The sequence below is a fragment of the Lepidochelys kempii genome, chromosome 3 (assembly GCF_965140285.1).
Source record: "Lepidochelys kempii isolate rLepKem1 chromosome 3, rLepKem1.hap1, whole genome shotgun sequence".
NCBI classification, from domain to species: Eukaryota; Metazoa; Chordata; order Testudines; family Cheloniidae; genus Lepidochelys; species Lepidochelys kempii.
In genome coordinates, this window is record NC_136382.1 from 158913076 (window position 1) to 158926675 (window position 13600).

The 13600-nt window shown below is 44.2% G+C and overlaps 1 protein-coding gene across 1 annotated transcript in view; it reads left to right on the forward strand.

Moving 5' to 3' along the window:
• Positions 1–12734, forward strand: part of ACBD3 (acyl-CoA binding domain containing 3) — a 31269-nt gene extending 18535 nt beyond the window's left edge. The window contains exons 7-8 of the mRNA XM_073338702.1: positions 8754–9038; positions 12364–12734. Of these exons, the coding sequence (XP_073194803.1) occupies positions 8754–9038; positions 12364–12569 (491 nt within the window). The 3' untranslated portion in view covers positions 12570–12734. The remainder of the gene's footprint in view (positions 1–8753; positions 9039–12363) is intronic.
• The last annotated feature ends 866 nt before the right edge of the window (positions 12735–13600 follow it).

Below are 13600 nucleotides of genomic sequence, written 5' to 3' on the forward strand. Positions count from 1 at the left end.
AAACAAGAAACCTGAGACTTTTGTTAGAGCCTAGTTCTTTGAGTGTTGGTCCCTATCTGTATTCCCCTGTGGGTGCACATGTGCTACGTGCACCTGAAGTTGGAGAATTCCTGCAAGCAGCATCCATTGGTCTGCGCATGCACCCTTGCTCTCCTCATGCCTCAAACTGAGGGTATAAAGGGCAGAGCAGATGACCGCCTCTCCAGTTCCTTCTTGCCACCGCATAGCCTGGGTCAGAACCTCCCGGGTCCAGAGCACCTCATGGAGAAGACCATGAGGCCACAATGCCTCCCACAATGAGAGGTGATGCTGGTGTGAATCTATATCCACAGACCCTTATCAGCAGGCAGGAAATGCTCTCACAAGCCTAAGAGCAGGTCTTCTTCTAAATGTGCTTCAGATGACCAATGCATTTCTGCTTAAATTGAGCATGTCTGCTTATTCAGCCTGTAAGGACTTAGATCATCCTAAGGTCCCAAGATCATGACACTAGAGCCCTGGTTCTGTGGGCTTTTTCAGTACCAGACCCTGTACCAGTGACACCAAGTTCACTGGTACTGTCCAAGCTAAAACATCTACTGGGAGGAATTATGTGCTAAAAACTAAAAATTAGTGCATCTCCGCCCCCCCCCAAATTATGCAACAATATTTTAATATTCTGCAAAAATTTGCATATTATTTTATTTGTCAAAATAACACAATATAATTACACCAGTTTCAATTATTTTGGTAATTTATTTCAATATACTTGTCAGCAACTATGTCTGTAACAATACAGACAGCAAAAAAGATTCAGGAAATGTTTTTTAACAAATAGATTCCGTACTAGGCCTATTAATAGAGAACTCTTGAGTAATAATTCATTTAAACTACAATACAGAACCGTATTTCCTGCATCCATCAGAAGCAGTGTAAAGGCTTGGGGGAGTTGGGAACGGAGGGAGGTAATTGCTGGGAAGGAGCCTGGGTGTGAACTTGGAGGGTTGTTTGGTATGGATGGGCAAAGTAGGCAACAGGCTTTTTTTGGGGGGGGAGGGGGAAGATTGTTAGGGAGCTTCCCCCATGCAGACCCTGTCTGACCCCTGGCCTCTCCAATTCAGTTAGGTACATCTGCCCCTGTCCCCATGTGTCACTGTGCCCCCACTCAGGCACCTCTGTGCCTTATGTGGCCCTGCACTCCCACTCCCATCCCTTGCACCTCTACTCCCATTCAGCCCCTGCCCCAGTTTGTCCTCATTAGCCCCTTTCTGACCCCCCCGGCACCCCCACACAGTCTGTTTCCCCATATCCCATGTCTCTTGGCCTGGCCCAACAGGCGCTATGAAGAAAGTAGGCTCTTTCTCTTCCCTAGTGGCTGCTCTGTTCTAGTGACACAGCGCCCTTTGGTGGGCAAAAGGTGGAATGGCAGCAACTTTCCAGCAGCAGCTATTTTCTGCAAAAATAAAATAAATTATACGTGGCACATGAATTATGCGCATGTGTAGTGGTGCAGAATTCCCCCAGGAGTAAACATCAGGATACATCAGTTCCAGCAAGGAACACCTGACCAGAGCCTCAACCACTGGTGGTACCTTCCCCATCTCCCACAGCACCTCCAATCCCATCAGCACGAGGGGATCACACCCAGGAAAGGCAGAGACTTATACTACACCAGAAGATGTTTTTCCTGTTCCCACGCCTCAATTTCCCCCATCATCTGGACCTTCTCTCACGAGGGAGATTTTAATTCTACCAGGGGATGTTGGCTGTAGCAGAAGTCTGTCCCCTCTTCCATCTACCAGTCTGGCTTTTCCTCCATTGGAACTGTTAGTATCACTGATGAATCCGGACCAAAATTTCTCTTCCTTGGGAGAATCTGAAACCCCCAGAGGAACCATCATCTCCCCCAAGAAAATCTAGCCCAGACAAGAAATCCAGAGCTTCCTGGTACCAACCTCCACCTTCGCATTTACCTCTGGACTGGTGGTGCCCCATGCATTGAAGACCTCTACAACCCCTTCCTGACACAGTTTATTGGTCATACTGGGGAATATGGGACCCAGATGCAGAGCCTATTTGTCCTGTTAGGCAGTCACTCCACCATTGCCCTCTGAGGGAACATTTAGAACTTCCTCATGACCCTATGGAAGAGGAAGATTACAAACCGATTCCATCGGTTTTGCTGGTACTGACAAGATTGTCATCTTCATCTCCTGATTTAGTAGTCACTCCAGTGTCTCCATCCCTTCCAGATGACCAGAAACCGTTCCAAGAATGATTGTGCAGAACGGCAAAGGAATTCCTGATCTCCTTAGGAGAGGTTCAGATCCCTCAAACTCTTGGATATACTGCAAACTACTGGGTCTAGTCAAATAGTGCTTCGAGTTAATGAACCTGTTAAGCAATCTGGCATATACCAGTCACATGCACCCCTACCCCTAAGAAGACAGAGGAACAATATTGCATTCCAGCCAAGGGAGCGGAATTTCTTTTTACCCATCGCATACCTAACTCTGGTCATGCAGGCTGCCATTGAGAGATCTAGATGACAGTATCCAAAATCCTTCTGACAAGGAGGTTAAACATCTAGGCTTATTGGGAAGAAAGGTATTCCCATCCACAAGCTTTCAGTTCAGAATAGTGGAATATCAAGCACTGTTGGTTAAGTATGACTATCTGAAATATTCCAAGTTTACAGACTTTGTAGATGAGCTGCCATAGTAAGACAGAGCTCAATTACAAGCACTTATTGAAGATCTGCTGGTGGTAAGAACCACACATCTATCAGTGGCTGATGCCACAGACACATTATCACGGTCAATGTTAACAGCCATTATAATATCCTAACTCGTAGCTAGACCCCTCAGGATTTTCCAGGGAGGTGCAAAACACTGTAGAGGACTTGCCCTTCAACTAAGCCCATTTTTTTCAATGAGAAGACAGATGAGTCCTTACTCTGAAGGACTCCAGAGCCACCCTTCACTCCCTGGGAATCTATACGGTCATGCTGTCTGGAGTGACTCACAAACGGGAGTACCAACCTCAGAGCAGACTTTCAAAAAGCAAGGCGGACACTTCAACTGGTGGTATGTTCTATAATTAAATTTAGTCAACACAGTACTAAATGTGAATTCCCAAAGTACTACAATAGTCTTATAACAGTCACACAGTCCCATTAGACACTATCTCACTACCCAGGCAAGCTGGACTATGTGATTAGTGAGCACACCAAAAATCACAGAACTTTCAGGTTACACCTAGTCCCAAGAGACCAGTCATTCACCCAAGTTGATTTGCATCCCAGCTCTCATACCAGAGACAACTCTGGTATCCAGTTCTATAGTAAACTAACTAAAGGTTTACTAGGTAAGAAAAAGGAATGAGTTATTGAAAGGTTAAAGGTGGTAAAAAATACATATACAGGTGAGAGAGTTTAGTATGTCTCTGCTACTGTTTGGAATTATAAACTGCCAGCTTCCCATAAGCCTTTTAGGGTTACCCAGAGTAACTTGGGAATTCCGTCTTCTCGTTTCTTTATTCTGCCCTGTTAGAATTCAGACAGTCCAGAGATGAAGAATTCTTCCTTGTGTCCATCTATATAGCTTCTTCTCTCAGAAACCAAGCTGACAGCAACAGTTGCGACACAGGTCCCTTCTTCATGGGAGGTGGGGGGAGGAATGCACTTAGTCTTTGATCCTTGATCTAGCACAGTGGCTCACTGGCATTTAATGAACAGGATTTAACATCTTTGTAAGAGACCATTTGCATTACACAAGGCTTCCTTCTTGTTTGATGGGTTACTTAGTTACAGGGCTATAATACAATGCAAATATTTGCTGTTGTATTATAACATAGGGTATAGTTGAGTGAAAACAATACATGCAGTATCCTATAAGCATTTTATAAAATACTAAAAACACATTCTTATCAACTTAACATCCAATATTTATTTTGATAATGCTAACACACAGAAAAGCAAGACTGATTTCCAACTATGCATTTAAGTGTTCAGTGAGGCCTTGTCATGAGCTAGCAGTTGGTCTACCAGGGTCATATATACACCTGCCCCCAAAAGAAAATATCACAGGCAGCCCTATAAATCTAGACCAGTAACTCAACCGTTTTATCAGCTATTTTATGATACTCCTCATAAGAGCCAGAAGATGCAGAAGTCTCATTTCCTTGCAGCTCCCACATCTTTAGCACCATCCCATCCCCTGGCTAAAAGATATTTTTGATGGCTGTTTAAGAACTGCAAACTCAGTGATGCCGCCACTAACCAATCCCCCAATCTTCAGGAGTTGTTTGGCACTTTTTCCACAACTGGAGTGCTGTAACATGGATAAATGGGTATTAAACATCATCCGATCTGGCTAAGCAATCAAGTTTACTGTTCTACTTCCTCTGAAACCCTCTCTTCAGGGATCATTTTCACATGAGTATTCTCAGGCAGAAAGTGGAGTCCCTTCTCCAACAAGCAACAATAGAGTAGGTAGCTCTCCAAGGAAAGGAAAGGGCTTTTTACTCAGTGTGCTTCCTTGTATCCAAAAAGAGAGGGTGATTGGAGACCCTTCCTTGATCTTTACAATTTCCACCGCTTTTTTCATAAACTGAAATTTCACATGGTCACATTGGCATCAATAATCTCATTCCTGGAAAAAGACATTTGGTTTACAGCTCCTGATGTGAAGGACACATGCTCTTATGTGGATGTTCACCCCACCCACAGGCAGTTTCTCAGATTTGTGGTGGGTCCCAACCATTTCCAATACAGGGTGCTCCTGTTCAGTCTTGCCTGCACCCCAGGGTCTTTTCCAAAGTCTTTCTGGTAGTTGCATTTCACTTCATCTGGAATGGCTTCGTCTCTGCCCTTATCTCAATTATTTGCTTCTCGTTGCAAGGACACATGAGGCCTCATTAATGCTTCAGCACCTATCCTCTTTAGGAGCCAGTGTAAACTTGGAAAAATCTATCCTCCCACTGACACAGACCATAGACTTTAGAGGGGCGACCCTGGATTCAGCCATGGCAAGAGCTTATCTACCAATGGACAGGTTTTGCTCCATGAGTGACCTGATAGACCAGGTTATGTGCAACTCTTGAGCACCACTCAAAACTTGTATTTCCCTCCTGGGGCACATGAATTCATGCACTTGTTATCCCATTCACCAGAGTCTACTTACATTGCCTACAGGCATGACTCTAAACAGCATGTTCACCAACCAACCACACCACAACTATCTTAGTGACAATTCCTTCCAGAATAACATCATCTCTAAATTGATGGAAGGGATCCCAATCAAGGATGTGTGGGTGTTCTCTTCCCATACCTCTCACTGGAAAAGACAGTCATTAGATCCCTCCCTCTTGAGGGAGGAGGGGGGTGGCCCATGTGGACAGCACAGGGCAGTTGGATGCCCTAAGAAGCCAGGATGTGCATCAATCTCTGGAACATCATTCAGTGCAAGAAGCTTGCAAGGCCTTTCCTCAACTTATCCAGTCCCAGCATGTCCTCATATTGTCAGATAATATGGCAATTGTCTGTCTTTTACATCAACAAACTAGGAAGGATGAGATCCATTTCTCGCTGTGTGTAAGCTATCACCCTATAGAACTGAGGTGTCAGTCAAATTACCTTGTTGGCAGCTTACCTTCTGGGAACTCAGAATGTGTTGGCAGACACCCTCACAGGCATTTTGCCACCAGTCACAAGTCGGAGCTGCACAATTCAGTAGTGAACAGTATCTTCACTCAATAAGGAAGCCCCACCTGGGATCTGTTTGCTTCCCAAACCAACTGGAAATGCAACATTTGCTGTTCCAAAGGTGCTCTAGAGCTACACACTCAGGGCAGTCCTCTTTCACACCTAGTCAGGGCATCTGGCTATGACTTTTCTCCCTTACCACTCCTATGTTGAGTCCCATGGAAAATTCTTCAGGACAGGGCACGAGTCATCCTCATTGCTCCCAGTTAGCCCAGACAGTTTTGGTTCCCAAATTTCCTTATATCATCTCACCCTCAGATCAGCATCCTGTCCTTTCCTGCTCTCTTGACCCAGGAGAATAGCAAAATGAAGCATCTCAACCTATCTGATGACTTGTTTTTTTGGATGGGCATCACTCTAGAATGTTCGCGCTCTAAAGCAGTGCAAACCGTCCTGAGCAGCAAAAAGGACACTAGGAAATGCTGTTCAATCAAGGGGAAGTGTTTCCCCATATGGGCACAGATGAAACACATCTGAGTCGGCAGATATTCCCCTTATTTTGGACTATCTTCTCACTCAAAACTGGGCTCTTGCTCAGTCCTATAAGAGTCTACCTGGCAGCATTCAGTGCATGCCATCCATCCTCCATGGCTACTCAATTTTCACTCACCCATTGACTAACAGATTCTTGAAAGGCCGAATCAGAACCTTCCCATCAGTAAAGAAGCTTACCTTTCACTGGGACTTGAATCTTGTTTTCAGCACTCTGACTCCCTTCAAACCACTAGGAACATGTTCCATGTATCCCCTATCAATAAAAATTGTTCCTTCTGCCCATCACCTCAGCCGGAAGGGTGGGGAAACTCAGAGCCCTAATGGTGGATCCGCCATACGCTATCTGCAATAAGGACAAAGTCTTGTCTTATGACTACAGCCAAAGTTCACTGCCAAGGTACTTTCAGATTTCCCCTTAAGCCAGTAAATCAGCTGTGGTTTTCCATAACCACATGCATCTGAGGAGGAGACAGAGAGTTCCGCTGACATGCAACATGCTGTGACTTTTTACCTACGAAGGACAAAACCAACTAGAAAATCAAAGATTTTCTTGCTATAGCAGAATGACTTTGAGGCCACACTGTCTCTTCCCAGAGGATTTCTAAATGAATCTCAGGCTGTATCCTACTCTGCTACCAGCTGTCACTACTTCTCTCTCTTCCTCCTAAGGTAAGGGCTCATTCTACAAGAGCACAAGCTACATCCGTGGCAGTGCTTCAGGAAGTACCTATACTTGATGTTTGCAAGGCAGCCATATGGAGTTCTAGCCACACATTCGTGAGACATTATGCTCTGGTACAGGACTCCTCCATTGATGTATCCATTGGGAAAGTCTGCTGCCTGCATTCTCGCATGCTCCTCCTATTGAGTACTGCTGGACAGTCACCACAGTGGAATGCATTTAGGGACCAATACTGGAAGAAAAATTACTTACCTTCTAGTAACTGGAGGTTCTTTGAGATAAGTGGTCCCTATTTATATTTCACTACCCACCTTCATTCCCCTCTGCTTCGGATCATTCCTGGATTCACAGTAGAGAAGGGACTGGAGAGGCAGTCGGTCTGCTCTGCCCATTATCTCTTGGTCTGAGGCCCAAGGAGACAAAGGGCGCATCCATGGACCAACGGACACTGCTTACAAGAATCCTCCACCTCAGGATGCATAGAGTGCATGCGCCCCTACAATGGAATACAGATAGGGACCACACAGCTCAAAGAATTTCCAGTTCTGTAAAGTAAGTAACTTATCTGTTGCCCCCCCTCCCCTCGTATTGTGGTTCTGTAGTTATCACTCTCTACTACCCGGTCAGAGCTAGATGTGGTTCCTGGGCCCACTCTCTACCTTTTCCAAAGCAGAAGGGATTGGGTATAAAGGCAGTGTGCTCAGTTCCTATGGAAGATGAAGAATGTGCCGCAACTCTATTACCTAAAGTAGGAGAGGGCTGGATGGGTTCCAAAGAGCCCCCATCCAGTCCTCTTGAGCTGAAGGTAACTGACACACAAGACCATGGAGGGAAGGAATGTAAGGTAGAAGTTCTGTTGCAGAGCTTCTCTCTGTATAGGATCGGTTCCACAAGTGGGTCTTGATGGGGGAGTGGGGCTGTTGGTTGAATGTGGCGGGGGGCATATTCTCATGGACACTAGTTCCAAGTGTCTAAAGAGAGTGACTCTAAAGGAATAACTTGTTCTCTCCTTTCCACCTGCCGCTGCTGCTCTCCCCATGATCCAGGTACATCCTCCTTCCAACCCAACAGACTTCAGCTCCTCGCTGTTCCCTTGGCTCCCAGGGACAGCCCTGTTGTAACAATCTGTGGAGCTGGAGGAGGAAAATCAACCCACTATCAGCTTCCCTTCCCCACTCCCCAGTTCTGTCTATCACTATTCCTGGCTTCATCAGTGGCACTTGCCCACCTTCATCCAAAATCCTTGTAAGATTTGGGCAGGCCCTAGCAAGAAACTGGGGATGGGTTCTGGGTCCTGTGTGAAAAAAGTGGAGTAGTTCTACTGAGCACATCAAATAAAACAGCTTGCGTGTTCAGGAGTTACATTTCAAGGATTTGTTGAAAGGGTTTAAGTAACCTTGTGTAGCTATCATAGAACCGGTGCCTTTGACTGTAGTAGTAACCCATATTGCACTGCACTGAAGTGATGTCTTAGGAATGAAATTTTGCCTGAATAAAGATAGATAGTATTGTCAGTCAGCTTAGATGTGCAGACAGCTGCAAATCGAATGAGACGCTCAACCAGACTTAGTTCTAAGGGGCAGATTTGTAATATGTGCAATGTTACAATGCAGGCTTCATGATATATTTCATGTGCGTTTGCTAGGCCTCCGTTAAAAGAGCATTGTCCTGTAATAGCATGAAAGCTCCGTGTTGGAAGCAATCTTGAGACTTCCCTGCAGAGACTCGGTGGTGCCATGTCTTACAGAAGTGATTTGTTATTACATAACATTAAAATAGCTGTATTTTTAAAGGCAAATCATTCACTGTCCATGCTTTTTTCTTCCTCTTTAGAATCTGTTCCAGTGATAGCTGCTCCATCCATGTGGACACGACCCCAGATAAAAGATTTTAAAGAGAAGATCCGACAGGATGCAGACTCTGTGATCACAGTAGGCCGAGGAGAAGTGGTTACAGTCAGAGTACCAACTCATGAAGAGGGGTCGTATCTCTTCTGGGAGTTTGCTACAGACAATTATGACATTGGTTTTGGGGTATATTTTGAATGGACAGACTCCCCCAACACTGCAGTCAGTGTGCATGTCAGTGAATCCAGTGATGATGAGGATGAAGATGAAGGTATATGTGCTTATTTTATATACGCTTTTAATGGTGTCCATTGGCCATACTCTAATGTAACGGTCTCTTTTTTGTGCGCACCCTCTGCACAGCTGGTGTCCCTCTAAACATGAAATCTGTCCCTTCCAAATCTTAGTTACTAGTTGTTTCAAGTACTACATCTGACTGCGGCCAGGCTAAGGCAGTCATGGTCATAGTTGCATCCACGTGTGTTGGCCCTCATGGCCCCACAACCCCTTGGGGTGAATGGCAAGGGCCACCCATATGGCTTAGGGAGGAGTCACTATTACTCCATCTTCTGGCAAGATAGGGCCTCCCTCCTGTCCAGACCACGACTCCTTAAGCAGGCTGGGGAAATTCCCAGAGGAGAGAGGTTCTTACCCACTCAAGCAAAGAGGTCCTGCCACCAACACCCCAACAGAGCTGCAATGGGGTAGCACACAATTCTCAGGGGCCCCTCCCAGAGCAGTAGGGCTTTCAAAGTTAACACCCCATTGGAATAAATGAGGAGGTTAACACCTCTTTAGAACCTTTTCTTCGGGCTGTCTGCAGACACCACTGCCATGGTTACGCTTGGCTTACATTTCAGGCTTTTATTTTGCAACCACAAGGTCTGAAATACAACTTTTTAAAGTGAAAACTTCAATTCTGGGGATTGTTTGTTTGGCTTCAGGAGCCATGGCTCTGTGCATGTGTCTCAGTCCTGTTGCTGGTTTTTATGGTTCTATTTTACTATTTTGTCCTTTTCTCTTTTGGTGTGAAAGACACTCCAAGGGAAACAATCCTTGCTGCTGTTAAATGCTCAACTGATGAGCTGATTTTTTCTCTAATGATTTTTGATTTCTCTAATTTTTTTTCTCTAATCTTGGGGGCTGTAACAATAACACTTCAGAGAGACGTGATTTAAAAAAAAATGTTCCTTCAACACTGAAGTGGTGCTCGTGTAGACTGTGGGAGTCGGTATGCTATGCTCCACCTTGAACAAGGTGCTCAAACGTTGCATGCTGGGGTGGAAGGATGATCTTGGTCTTGTGATCAAAGCAAGGGGGAGAGGCCTGGATTCTGTTTCTCATCCTGATACTTTGTCACCTTGAGCAAAGTCACTTAACCACTCTCTTGACTTTCTAATCTGTAAAACATATTGTCCTGGATATGGGTATTGAGAGGCAAAATTATTTCTGCACTGAGAGTTCCTTGATAGAAGGGGCCGTAAAGTGCAAAGCCTTTAGTGCTAGGCTGATGCTGGGACCTGTGGGGCTGAAGGTTAAGGGAAATCTTTGTTTTAGGACATGACCTTCAGGCTGTTAGATTTCCTAATATATGACTATGTAGTAGGCAAATCTGGACATCCCTGCTTCTGCTAGATACTGACCCAGATAACACTTGTTGCTAGCTAGGGTACTAAGATAAGCCACTGATAAGTGAAACTCTCCTTCATGGAACTCGAAAAAAAAAAAATCTTAAACACAAAAGGTCACAGTGCTGAGTGTCCATTTTAGAAATAACTACACAGTATGGTGAAAGCATTCTTTGGAATTGATCTTTGGACATTGCTACATCTGATGGTTTCCTGCCTTTCCATGTTGGCATTGCAGAGCTTATGTGCAGTGATTTGAAACCTAGAAAAGGAGCCTTTTGTGCATAAAATGTTCACATAGAAATGGAGGTGGGGTAGAGAAAACTTTGAAAACTTTACCTGTAGATGATATGGTGTGATTAACTCACTTACATGATCACCTGTTTTAAAGTAGCCTGATGTGAGGGAGAATGAGAAATACCATTCTTAAAAGTCAGAGATGGAAAAGACTTACTCGGTTGTCTTTCATTCTCCTGCCTCTGATGTATGAGTATCTTTACTGTCTAGTCTCCAGTGCTTTGTCCAGTATCGAATGACTCAAGCAATGAAATGCACACTTCCATTATTCTATATGTTGAACCAAAACTCAAGACATGGTGGTGAAAGTCTCCATGTACCTTTAATACTCCCCTAAAGGATGCAATTCCTGCACTGCTGACTTATTTTCCAGGAAGGAAATTAACCTCCACATCCTCTCTTCCAAGGCCTGACGTTGCAATAAGCCAGGTGGCCAAAGGCTTGGACCCAGGTCCCTTCCCTCAGCCACCGGGGAGTCTGCCATGCCATTGCAGGAGCTTGTGACCCAGCCATCTGTCCTCTGCCACTGAACTGCTCGGCCACCGTCGGGTATACTGTGTCCTGCCTGCAAAAACTGTGCACAGGGATGTGCTTGCAAGTGCACAACTGCTCTGCATAGACAAGTGAACAAAATGACCTGTGGATATTTTACAACCAAGTGAACCACATTTGGAAATGCCTCAGGCTATGACCTTAATTCAGCTAGCTGTGGTCTAGTCATCAGGTCAGGCCACCCCACTTAATGGGCTGTCCTTCAGCTCACATGAATAACAGTAGGTCAGCCACCCTAACTATTGTCAGGAGTTCAACAGTTAACTCAGCTAACCTTTATTTTACTGTGCTATCAGTTGTTGAGTCTTTTGATTATCATAGAATCATAGACTTTAAGGTCAGAAAGGACCATTATGATTGTCTAGTCTGACCTTCTGCCCAGAGCAGGCCACGGAAACTCACCCACCAACTCCTGTAACAAACCCCTAACTTTTGTCTGAGCTATTGAAGTCCTCAGATCGTGGTTTAAAGACTTCAAGGTGCAGAGAATTAACTCTGATCTTGAGCAAAAGTGGCTCTCGAGAGGAGTCTGAAATAGCTGGGCTTTGAGATCCTCTGACAAGATCTGTAAAAAGTGCTTATGGTTCAACTCTGAAATGCTGAGCACCAGTTGCTCTCATTGACTTTAATGGAAGCTGTGGTGGCTCAAGACCCTTTGAAAATCAGGCCCTGGATCTGTTTATTATTTAACATTAGTGGATTCATAAAGTGCATGATTGATGAAGAAACCCATGATCAGACTGAACTAAAGGCTGGTTTCCCCTTCTTTGTAAATGTAATGTCACAACAAAGTACCACTCATAAAATGGATAAAGAACTTCCTCAGGCAGGAATAAAGAGACTCATTTCTGTACTTCATTTTAGAAATCTTACCTTAAATCTTCCCCATGAATGCTTAGTCCCTAACAGTCTCCCCCCCACACCCCAAAAAAAAACCCCACATGCTCCCAAATAGTTAAACATACCTCTTATTTTGTTACTCAGATAACACTGATTTGTGTCTTCCTGGTCCCTCTTGGACTAGCAAAACAAAACCCAATCATTTTATTTTATTCTTTCTTTCTTTGCATAAAATCCCCCCTCATATTTAATGACTGATATTTATTTTTTCCACTACAGAAAACAGTGAAGAGAAATCCAAAAAGAATGCCAGCAAGCCTCAGCTAGATGAAATAGTGCCTGTATACAGACGAGACTGTCACGAAGAAGTGTACGCTGGCAGCCACCAGTACCCAGGGAGAGGAGTTTATCTCCTTAAATTTGACAACTCCTACTCATTATGGAGATCAAAAACAGTTTACTACAGAGTCTATTATACTAGATAAAGATGTTGCAGTGTCGGAGGCTGAGGCTGTGCAGAAGACATCATTTTATTCAGAATTTTCTTCAAACGTAATGGATCTTTTGAGTCTATTTTACCCTGTCTGGTGTATCTATACGGTTTGTGTGTGAACTTTAACATTAAAAGCTGGGATTTTTCTGCTGCACAATTGTAATGAAGATCACGTTGGGCTTAGCACAGGACCTCCCAGCCCTTAATGGCATCAAGAGGTTAGCCAATGAAATCACTGGCTGCCAGTGCTTAGACTAAGTCACACTAACTGCATATACAAAACCTCCAAACTGTTACTTACTTACACACACAAGCACGTAGTGTCTGAACGGTTGTTGGTATGGTGTTGCCTGGTCTGTGTGCTTTGGGAATTTATGGTGATTTGTTATTAGACGGGGTCTCATCCTTAATTGGCAGAATTGGTTACGATTTGCAATGTAGCAAGTCTCTCCCTTAAAACTGTATTCGAATGTCAGATTTTTACACAATTAAAACTTGAACCAAGTTGTGTGTCTGCTGTTGTCATGCAAGAGATAACTTATTCCATCTCTTAAAACAGTGTAGTGAATAAAAGATGAATGGCATTTGTTTTCAGTGGGGCTGCATAGTCCAGATCAATACAACAGTACTGTAAAAATGGAGCCCCTTGTGTGACTTCAAAATTGGAAGAGATAACCAGGATAGCAATTGAAAATATGTGTAACTAGTGACTCAAAGCAGAATCTTAGTGCCCCCTTCACCTACTGCTAGCCGTGGTGGGATTCTGACACCGAACCAGGGGATGAGTAAATTCTTATCTTGTTTGCTGATTTGCTGTACGGGTAGACTTCAAAGTGAAATCAGTTTTCTGCACAACTCTCAGCTCTTGCTTTGTGTTTTTTGTAAACCTAAATCTGCACATAGTGCATTTAAACAATTATCTCAATCATTTTGGTGAAGTGTAGGGATTAATGTTGCACTAATATTATGGAAATCACTGCCAGGAACAGCCCATTTTAGCTTAATCTGGGGGCACTTGTGTGC